Source organism: Barbus barbus, assembly GCF_936440315.1.
Source record: "Barbus barbus genome assembly, chromosome: 33".
NCBI lineage: Eukaryota > Metazoa > Chordata > Actinopteri > Cypriniformes > Cyprinidae > Barbus > Barbus barbus.
The window spans coordinates 28,689,893-28,700,788 of NC_136761.1; the positions used below are offsets into that span (position 1 = coordinate 28,689,893).

General features: G+C 39.0%; 2 protein-coding genes across 3 annotated transcripts; one reads left to right on the forward strand and one right to left on the reverse strand.

Annotated features, from left to right (window-relative positions):
• Nucleotides 1–431: 431 nt before the first annotated feature.
• LOC306853078 (leptin receptor overlapping transcript-like 1) lies at nucleotides 432–5,865 on the reverse strand. The gene is made up of 4 exons (XM_079390259.1): nucleotides 5,729–5,865; nucleotides 3,754–3,829; nucleotides 3,498–3,684; nucleotides 432–2,464 (listed from the first exon to the last, which is right to left on the reverse strand). The coding sequence occupies exons 1-4, from the start codon at nucleotides 5,742–5,744 to the stop codon at nucleotides 2,348–2,350; spliced, it is 396 nt and encodes a 131-aa protein (XP_079246385.1). The 5' UTR covers nucleotides 5,745–5,865; the 3' UTR covers nucleotides 432–2,347.
• A 505-nt stretch (nucleotides 5,866–6,370) lies between these two features.
• LOC306853064 (F-box/LRR-repeat protein 12) lies at nucleotides 6,371–9,833 on the forward strand. Of its 2 annotated transcripts, none has more exons than XM_079390235.1 (4): nucleotides 6,371–6,551; nucleotides 6,819–6,894; nucleotides 7,634–8,292; nucleotides 9,367–9,833. In XM_079390235.1, the coding sequence occupies exons 1-4, from the start codon at nucleotides 6,451–6,453 to the stop codon at nucleotides 9,560–9,562; spliced, it is 1,032 nt and encodes a 343-aa protein (XP_079246361.1). In that variant the 5' UTR covers nucleotides 6,371–6,450; the 3' UTR covers nucleotides 9,563–9,833. The 2 variants fall into 2 exon arrangements, with proteins under 2 accessions (XP_079246361.1, XP_079246362.1); XM_079390236.1 differs by having other exon boundaries at nucleotides 6,412–6,551; nucleotides 7,634–8,309.
• Nucleotides 9,834–10,896: the final 1,063 nt, after the last annotated feature.

Consider the following 10,896-nt stretch of genomic DNA (forward strand, 5'->3'; position numbering starts at 1 on the left):
TGTGACCCAAGCATGTTTTATGAGATGGATGCAGATGTAAATCACTCCGGCGTGTTTCAGCGAGCAGCGACTCGTTCCACACATACTGAAAACCTGCCGCAGGCCTCAGGCTTCCTCTCATTATCTGATATTAGCGGTGTGATTATTAAAGGACGAGCTCCTCTTATGGACTCCAGTGACTAAACTAATGATGGAGAGTCAAATCTGAAGAGGAAGTCACATACACTGTAAATAATTACTTTATAATAAAGCTGTAAATAAATATTATTGGAGTATGTTTTACTATAAAAGGCATGTTTTCTTAACATTTCTATGTAATGGTTTGTGAACTGCACTTTCTGAGTAAAAAAATAAATCAATTCTAACCCACTTTTCTTTTTTTCATGCTATATCAGCTGCAATGACAACAAACACACAATTCTTTTTTTTTTCAAAAATGGCGTTTATTTAAAAAAGAACAAGAAAAGAGGAAAAAGTCACAATGTTACCTGCTGTTTCTGCACAAACAGTGAGATATAAAAGAACAGAACGTCTCTTCAAAGCTTTAAAGTCGACATGAAACAGCAGTTAAACACATTCTGCCTCTGTAATGAATGCAAGCACAGAATAAAACACACAACAGGTCACTGCAGCTTTTAGCTGTCAATTCAAGCTTGGTTTCTCACTGTTCTGAGAGAAAAAGCCCGAATTTCAAGATAGAAACAGCATTTAGATGAATTCTGAGTTTATGTCTTGCAGTTCTGTAAATGTATTTTTGTTTTCAGAGTAAAAAATGAAAAAGGTCATTGCACGTTTTTATCTCACAATTACGAGACAACTGTTATTTCATGATTCTGACTTTTCTCAGAATTGCGAGTTTATATCTCAATTCTGATTTTATCACAAAAAAAGTCTGAATTTCTGAGAATAAGAAGTTTTAAGTTTTTTTATTCAGTTTATTCTGTGATATAAACACAATTCGGAGCAAAAAAGTCAAAACTGTGAGATATAATCAGAATTTGGACATTTTCTCGCAATTCTGGGATTATACCTTATGTTCTGGGGAAAAGTCAGAACTGTTAGATAAAATTGACAATTACTTTTTTTATTTTTAAATTCTGTGACAAACAGGCTTCTGTATTAATGTGTAACAGAACTCATCATGAAACAAGAGCAGGACAAGACTTGATTTGATCCGTCAGGAATGGATTGATTGGATGCTGAAAGGTGTCTCTACTTGAATAAAAGGACATAAAAGATTATAATCCAACTTTCTATTTCTTTATTGTTTGAGTAGCATGCACAGGTGAATCACTGCAAATAAGATCATCTGGGTCCAAGACTTTAAACTCTCGTCTGGAAGCCCAGACCCACTGATTCTCCATTAGTTTTGCAGAGATTTATAGAAACGGATGATCCTGTCTTTATTTTTAAATGCACATCTTAAACAATGAATATGAGCTAGTCTACATCTAAAACAAACATGATCTGCTTTTAATTTGCATGTTGATCATAAGCGGTTACTTTCTGCATATGTGACCCTGGACCTCAAAACCAGTCATAAGTGTCCTTTTTTTTTTTAATTGATATTTATGCATCATCTGAAGCTGAATAAATAATCTTTCCATTGATGTATGGTTTGTTATGAGAGGACAATATTTGAAAATCTGGAATCTGAGGGAGCAAAAAAATGTAAATATTGAGAAAATCTCATTTAAAGTTGTTCAAATGAAGTTCTTAGCAATGCATATTACTAATCAATAATGAAGTTTTGCTATATTTACGGTAGGAAATTTACTAAATATCTTCATGGAACATGATCTTTACTTAATATCCTAATGATTTTTGGCATATAAGAAAAATAGATATTGCTACTGATGACTGCTTTTGTGCTGCAGGGTCATATATGTGGTTAAAAGAGATGTTTGCGGGAAATGTCTGGGTTTCTCAAGACGCTCAATGCATCACTATACAATAAAAACAAACCAAAACAACATAATGAGCGTCAGTCTACGATGTCAGGTTTAATACGATAATCAGAAAACAAGAGCAAATAAATAAACTCTGAATATAACAAGAAAGGTAACAAAGACATCAGCTGAAGAGTAACGGAGGAAAGCAGGGACAAACATCAAGCAGCAGAAAAACAATCAGACTTCACCAGTGTTTCTGCAAGACCACCTGAACTCAGAGCGAGGAACGACACAGAAGAACGTCTATCTGAGGTCAGACCGATCGAAAATTAACCAAATTATTGCACTGGATTCCTGCTTCTATCAATGGACGGCAATTATAAATAAAAACAATCATGTGAGAGTGAGATGAACAGTATTATAATGACGCTGCATCGAGGGAAAAGAGTCCTGCTTTACCACTGCTGCCAACTGAAATCATCGTTCGAGCCGAACACCAGGAAGAAGCCCAGAATTGTGGCGAAGATCACGATGTTTCCCGTCAGAACCAGAGCACAGGCTCCCCAGGCCATCTGTGGACATCAATTATTCAGTCAACCGTCTGGAAATCAATCTGATCAGTTCATGCTTAAAAAGGCAACGTGGCTTCAAATCAGTCTCTTACTGCCATCAAATCCTCAGATCACATTCGGTTTCATCTTTTGACACTCTTTAAAGAAATAGCTCAGCCAAAAATGAACATTAGCTGAAAATGCTCAGTTCATCCCAGATCAGGATGAGTGTGTTTCTTCATCAGGTTTGTAGAAATGTGTCTCTGCATCAGTGTCTCAGCAATGGATGCTCTGCAGTGAATGGGTGCCGTCAGAATGAGAGTCCAAACAGCTGATAAAAACATCACAATAACCCACACCACTCCAGTCCATCAGTTAACATCTGGAGAAGACTAAAGATGAAACAAATCCAGCATTAAGATGTTTTTAACTAAAATACATAAGAGTCCATAATAACTCTTCCTGCAGTGAAAAAGTGCATCTGCTGTTGTCTCTCACAACACATATTAGTTTGGAGCTGTTTTGTCTTGTAAACGCTGCTTGATCTGCAGATTTCTCTCCTGATTCAGACCAGAACACTTTTTCTCTGGAGGAAGCGTTATTATGGACTCTATGTATTTGAGTTATAAATGTCTTAAAGCTGGATTAGTTTGATCTTTTGTGTTCTCCAGATGTTAACTGATGGACTGGAGTGGTGTGGATTATTGTGATGTTTTTATCAGCTGTTTGGACTCTCATTCTGACGGCACCCATTCACTGCAGAGCATTGCTGAGACACTGATGCAGAGACACATTTATACAAACCTGATGAGGAAACACACTCATCCTGATCTGGGATAAGATACCTGATATCAATATAGAATTGAATCAAGCGCTGCAATCAAATCTATTCATGAAATGTGCATCAGTATCCAGCTCTAGCTATTTTTGTCATTATCAGAATCTCATCTTCTGATTCCTGAAAGAGAAACCGAATCCCTGCACACTGACTCCAGCTGAGTGTGCGGTTTCTCAGTGGCTCATGTTGACTTTAACAGGACGGCTTGATATTTACCACATCAGCGCGGGCGAATATGATGGGCAGCCCGAAGGCGGACACCACGATGCCTGTGGTCAGGAATATGGCCAGCTCTTTGCAGGCGTTGCTGGCCGAGTCTGTGTCGTCCACCACGCGGCGAGAGATGCAGTATGGGATAGGAGACAGAATGTAGAAGAAGAGCAGGAACAGAGGCCAGTACGCACTGCACACAGACACAGTGTTAACAGACGCTCCGCAGGCGTATACAGCGGTTTATACGAGAGACACTCACTTATAGACGGGCAGAGCACAGCCCAGCATGAGGAACATCAGACCGATCGCTCCTCCAAACGACAGGCTGATCAGAGCTGAAACACAACACCGCTTCACATCAGATCACATCCAGAACAAACACCAAAAAGGGCAAAAATTCCCTGATATTCTCAATTTGAAATATCAGTCCTGTTATGTTGTCTGATTATGAATTTGCTCAGATTCATAATAATAAAGATTCTCTGCAGATGATCAGATGATACATCATTTACACACAAAAACACTGTAAATAAATATATGTGTGCCTATTTATTTTTATAAAGTGTGTTTTCAGAGTTAAACTCTATGGGAAATGTGTTTGAGTACTGGTACGGCCTAAAACATGCTTCGGTCACCCCTCTTTTGAAGAAACCTCATCTGGATGCGTCTGATTTAGGTAATTTCAGACCAATTTTGAATCTCCCTTTCATTTAAAACATTTTGGAAAAGGTTGTGTTTACTCAACTACATTATTTTCTGGAATCTAATTCACTATATGAGACTTTCAGTCAGGATTCAGAAAACGTCCCAGTACTGAATCTGCTCTAAAGCTACTAATGACACTATGCTGGCTACAGATGTTGCGCTGGTCCTTTCAGATCTCAGCTCAGATGGTTGATCATACAATTCTTATTTCCCGACTGGAATCTTGTAGGCATGCAGGACACAGTTTTAAAATGGTTTCAGTCCTTTTTAAATAACAGGAAGTTTTCTGAATGCATTGGGAAACACACTTCCTCAGCAGCACATCTCTCCTGTGGTGTTCCACAGGGATCTATTCTTGCTCCAACATTGTTCTCTTTATACCTGCTGCCATTGGGCTCCATCTTTTTAAAATATGGCGTATCTTTTCACTTATACGCTGATGACACCCAATTGTACCTGCCCTCCATAGAGGTCCCGCTGTCCTGTTTACAGGAAGTGAAATTATGGCTTACACACACTGTTCTGGCCCTAAATGAGAATAAAACCGAAATAGTACTGTTTGGTCCAAGTGATTTCTGTGATTTAGGTGACCTTGACCTCTTATGTCTCCCCAGGTGTGAAAAATCTAGGTGTGTTCTTTGATTCTGGTCTCAAGTTTGATAAACAGATTAATTCTGTTGTTAAATGATCATGTTTTTATAATTTACGACGTCTCACAAAAGTTCAACCTTTTCTTTTAGGTTGTCACGATCCGTCCAGGGCACTTATATCCGGCACCTTGAGTGCTTTCTGTTCGTGGATCGAGGTTAAAACATCCTGGAGACCCTGCTTTTGCGAGAGCGGGCCCTAAACTCTGGAACAGGCTCCCGGCATCAATCTCCTCTTTCAAATCTAAACTTAAAACACATCTTCTGATTGTGGGGTTATAATGTATTACTGTGCTTTTTATTTGAGCTTATACTGATCTGTACAGTCAACCTTGGGTTGTGTTTAAATGTACTTTATAAATAAACAATGACTGAATGAAATCAGAACATATATAAAGAGAGCAATAACTACGGAGTTCTATATATATCTGTGTTTCTATGAGAGCTGTATTAATATTTAAACAGAGCTGATGTGTGTTTGATGTGAATCCACTAATAAACACCTCACCGCTTCGTTACACACACACACACACACACATATACACATATACACACACACACAACACACATATACACACCACACACACACACACTCACACACACACACAACACACATATACATACACACACACACACACACACACACATATACATACACACACACACACACACACACACATATACATACACACACACACACACACACACACATATACATACACACACACACACACACACACACACACACACACACACACACACACACACACACACACACTCTCTCTCTCGCACACACACACACACACACACAACACACACACACACACACACACTCTCTCTCGCACACACACACAACACACACACACAGGTAAAGCATCTCACCTTTGATTCCCGCCATTGCGCAGATTCATAAACACAGTAATTAATAGGTTGAATAATTAAAGCTAAAGAAAGTCCTCGCGCTTCTGCTCCTCCGCACCGCTAGCGCTGCCTCCACACTGCGCATGCGCCGCGATACCACTTCCGGTGACCGGAACATCTAGAGAGTAACAAACACGAAAATAACTACAGATAGACTTTATCGATATATCATATTAAATAAATGTGTTAAAGACCGATTCAATATTACACTACCAAAGGATTTCATACCGTTGATTTCCCCCCTGTTTAAATTAATTATATTTTTCCCGTGTTAAATTATTCGTTGTTTTGAGATGGAAACTTTTTGTAAATCCTTTTTATTTAAATAGTCAAAGACAATAAATATCTCTCGTCGCTGATTGGTCCGAAGTCTGGGACAGCCTTAATCATAAATAATAACTGTCATAAATAATAAACATAAATATAACAATGGCAAACCATTAATATATAAATAAATATATATATATATATATATATATATGGCGTGTTGTGTTTATAAATGATTATAAATTAGTGATAAAAACGAATAATGATCGTCTGTTTTATGCGCAACACAGCGCGCCCTGCTGGACGAACCGGAAACCACCGACCGCAGCTTCCGCCGTTCTTTTGTTTTGTTGTCGGTGTCACCGGAAACTGTGTCCGTTTGTGTGTCGCGGCGCTGCGGAAGGTTCCGCGCTGAAATGGCAGCGGTGAGATACAGCGCTCTGGAATATTTTCCTGAAAACATTTTAATTGATATTTTATCTTATTTAAATGTTCGAGAGCTCGTGCGAAACTCCAGGTACGACCGTCATAATACGCCGTAGCAGTTACACGCGAGTCTAACTCAGCCGGTAACTGTGCTTTTATCAAGTAAATGTTTTATTAAATGAGTTTAGTGAACGATGATGTTGTGAAAACATGAATTCTGCGTGATTTACGGAGTCAGATATGAGAGATTGTGCAGATTCAGTGACCGGAAGTCATCAAACATAAACAAAAGCGCGTCATGTTTATAAACTCATAAGTGTATATGTATATATATATGAGTATAATGCGTGTGTTTTAGGGTCTGCAGGCGCTGGAAGCAGCTGGTGAAGGATCAGAGACTCTGGAGAGCTGTTGATCTCTCCACATGGAGAGGGGTGAGAGCTTTACCTCATTAAATACTTCATCATACTAAATCATATTCATCTCTAAATTATACACAACGTACTTCCGTTTATTTCTATATAAATGTCTATATACTTAGTTTTTGTTTACATATGTGTTTATAGTCTGTATATTTATTATGTAGATATAAACACACAGTATATATTTTGAAAATATGTGCATTTGTATATTTATCTTTTTGACTGAACCATATGGTCTTGTCTAATCATCCATAATTAGATCATTTCAAAGCAGCTTCACAGTAATAAACAGGATGTTAATGTTGTAATCAGCTGGAAAGCAGCTCTATTATTCAGATCGGTTCAATATTGTGTTTCAGTTAATTATAGATTAATTGTTTTTAAGGGCCTTTAATCTTATGATTAGTTTATCTGTGCATCTTAATTAAAAGAAAACATGCGTTTGTCTTCATAATCTTTCATCAGAATGTAGTCTTTTGCTCCATATCTTTACAGTAAATATCCTGTTTTACTGATTTATTAAAAAAGCATTTCCCCCGTCCAAGTCTATTTATGTATTTTAAATAATGGCAATCTATTTATTGAGCTTAATAATAGCTGTTATTGTTTGTTTGCAGTTGATTTGCATTTGTTTTTCAAATTGCTTTTGCAATATTTTGCAAAAATGAAAACTCTTTATTGATCCTCCGACTGCGTTGCAGTTGTTTGCAGATGTGTTTGTCGTTCATCTGTTGTGGTGTGTGTGTTTCAGCTGACGTCTCGAGTGCTGTGGGTTCTGCTGCGTCAGTATCTGGGTCACGGGCTGCGATGTCTGCGTCTGCGTGGGCTTCTGCTGTCTGCGCGCCGCGGAGCCTTCCTCACCGAGTCCTGGCTGCAGACGCTGTGCTCGAAGTGCCCTCGTCTGCACAGACTCTGCCTGCAGCACACAGACCTGCGCCGTCTGCGCAGCTGCTCTCTGCTGCCCCCTTCACTGCAGGTGCTGGAGCTGTGTTCTTGTGAAGTCCCGGCCGGATTCTTCGCTCAGGATCCCGAGATGGACGGCAAAGCAGGAATAGAAACGCTAATCGTGGAGAACGTGCCATCGTTCTCGGACCAGCACCTGCTTAGTCTGTGCAGCTGGAGGGGGCTGCGGCGTCTGGAGCTGCGGGATTTGATCCGTGTGAGTGCAGGTGGGCTGGGGAACTGCGCGCAGACGCTCGGCCGCCTCACGCAGCTGGAGCTGGAGACCTGGAGCCGGACACAGATGGTGGCGCTGGGGCTGGGCCGGGGCTGGCCAGGGCTGGAGAGACTCGGTCTGGGTGGTAACGAGGTCAGCCCGGGTCTGCTGTCTGTCAGCCGCCTGCAGGATCTGCGCTGGCTGCGTCTGCGCAAGTGCAGACTGAACCAGAAGATGGTGCTCAGATGCTGCAGGTGTGGAGATGACACATGCAAGTTAAATCAGTGAACAATCATTTCAGCATTCTCATTTAGTTTTTTCAAAGTTCTGCGGTGTGAGTTTTAAAAGTGCAAATGTTACCCTGGAGCACAAAACCAGTCACAAGGGTCAGTTTTTTTTTTAAAGTTGAGATGTATACATCATCTGAATAAATAAGCTTTCATTGGTGTATGGTTTGTTAGGATATGAGGACAATATTTGGAAAATTTGGAATCTGAGGGTGAAAAGAAATCTAAATATTGAGAAAATCTCCTTTAAAGTTGTCCAAATTAAGTTCTTAGCAATGCATATTACTAATCAAAAATGAAGTTTTGATATATTTACGTGAGCTTTACTTAATATCCTAATGATTTTTGTCATAAAAGAGAAATGTATAATTTTGATCCATACAATGTATTGTTGTCTATTGCTACAGATATACCTGTGTTACTCATGACTGCTTTTGTGCTCCAGGGTTTCTGTGTAAAATACTTGAAGTTTGGACTAATTTATGATTCTTCTGCTCACCAAGGCTGCATTTATTTGATCGAAAATACAGTAAAAATTGTGAAATATTATTATAATGTAAAACAGCTGTTTTCTATGTGAATATGTGTTAAAGTGTAATTTATTTCTGTGACCAAAGCTGTATTTCCAGCATCATTACTCCAGTCTTCAGTGTCACATGATCTTCAGAAATCATAATAATATACTGATTTACTGCTCAACAAACATTTCTGATTATTATCAATGTTGAAAACGGTTGTGCTGCACAATATTTTTGTGGAAACCGTGATACATTTTATTTTTTCAGGATTCACAGGTGAACAGAAAGTTCAAAAGAACAGCATTTATTTGAAATAGAAATATTTTGTAACATTAGAAGTGTTTTTGCTTGCACTTTTGATCAATTTAATGATGTATTTTTGATCAAATAAAAGCAGCCTTGGCAAGCAGAAGAGACTTCTTTATAAACATTAATAAATCTTTATTTTTCAAAACATTTGACCCTCCCCTTTTTCACAATGCATATTGCTTCAAATGCATTTTAAATGTATTTTTGTGTGCAGGTCTCTGACGCAGCTGCGTGAGCTGGAGTTCAGCGAGGTGGAGTTTGTGGAGGATGAGGATGAGGTGAGAGCGGACGAGACAGAGAGACAGCAGAGCGATGAAGACGATCCTGTGCCGAGCCTCAGACGCTCGTTACGCTCAATGCTGCCTGAATGCAGTGTGTGTTTCAGCCGCTGCACGCTCACCATCAACTGACTGAGAACAAACACCCTCACCGTCTTCACAGACATGCACAGAACATGATTTCTACTGTAAAATAAAATGATTGCATCTGTCTGTAGTGAATACTTTATTATGAGAATCACAGGTTTTGTTCCACTGCCTTTTTGAGTATTTAAATTACACATTGTAATAATGAAATCTATTGGAAACTTCTGAATGCATTACAGTAAATTTGTACTCTGTTACAATATAAAACAGCTATTGTTCTTAAAACTGGATTTAAAAAAAAAAACGATTGGTCCTGAAAAAAGGCTTTATTGTAAGTTACTGCAAAATGTTATTTCCTGTTTTTTTGTTTGTTTTTTTAATCCAGGTGAAATGTGACGTTTTCATGAGCATTTCATCATTTTAATCCCTTTTATGCAGTTATGCAATAGTCGTGCAGTGTGACAAATTAATTTTTTAAAGGATACATATATTCCATCCAATCTTGCAATTAATATGAGCTCAGAAAACTGCATGCATAATATGAGAATTGGGAATTTTAAGCTTGTAGTTGCAGTACAGTGTTGATGTAGCGCCTCACACGGCGTGTGTTTGTTTTTATGTTGTTTTATTTTTTATATATATATATATACACACATGGTGGCCAAAATTATTAGAACTAGTATTTTCAGCAGATAAACATGGTTTTAAGTCAGTTATTTGTATCTTTTGCTGTAGTGTGTCAGTAGGAAATATCAGTTTACATTTCCAAACATTCATTTAGTCATTAATTGTAATAAAATATAGCAAAGCTATAATACTGTTAAAAAATTTAGACACTTGTGTAAAAATGCTGTAAAATGAGGATGCTGTCAAAAAATAATCTCACTGGATTATTACAATTAATGGCAAAATGAATGTTTGGAATGTAAACTGATATTTCCCACTGACACACTACAGCAAAACATACAAATAACTGACTGTAGCTGGGCAGGAAGGAGCACGACACAGGCAGATGTTTGAGTGCCCGGAGGGCTCTTTATTTACAAAAGTGAAAGTGACGTGGCATACGGCCAAGTATGGTGACCCATACTCAGAATTTGTGCTCTGCATTTATCCCATCCAAAGTGCACACACACAGCAGTGAACACACACACACCGTGAACACACACACACATACACCCGGAGCAGTGGGCAGCCATTTATGCTGCGGCACCCGGGGAGCAGTTGGGGGTTCGGTGTCTTGCTCAAGGGCACTTCAGTCGTGGTATTGAGGGTGGAGAGAGCGCTGGACATTCACTCCCCCCACCTACAATCCCTGCCAGCCTGAGACTCGAACCCGCAACCTTTGGATTACGAGTCCGAATCTCTAACCATTAGGC

What these genes read in the sequence shown, in the direction of transcription:
- LOC306853078 (XM_079390259.1), bottom strand. An exon ending in TGTGCTCTGCCCGTCTATAA is followed by an intron (nt 3,685 to 3,753) that starts GTGAGTGTCTCT and finishes GTCTGTGTGCAG; the next exon opens with TGCGTACTGGCCTCTGTTCC. An exon ending in TATTCGCCCGCGCTGATGTG is followed by an intron (nt 2,465 to 3,497) that starts GTAAATATCAAG and finishes TGATGTCCACAG; the next exon opens with ATGGCCTGGGGAGCCTGTGC.
- LOC306853064 (XM_079390235.1), top strand. Translation starts at nt 6,451, where the DNA reads ATGGCAGCGGTGAGATACAGCGCTCTGGAATATTTTCCTGAAAACATT. An exon ending in GAGCTCGTGCGAAACTCCAG is followed by an intron (nt 6,552 to 6,818) that starts GTACGACCGTCA and finishes CGTGTGTTTTAG; the next exon opens with GGTCTGCAGGCGCTGGAAGC. An exon ending in ATCTCTCCACATGGAGAGGG is followed by an intron (nt 6,895 to 7,633) that starts GTGAGAGCTTTA and finishes TGTGTGTTTCAG; the next exon opens with CTGACGTCTCGAGTGCTGTG.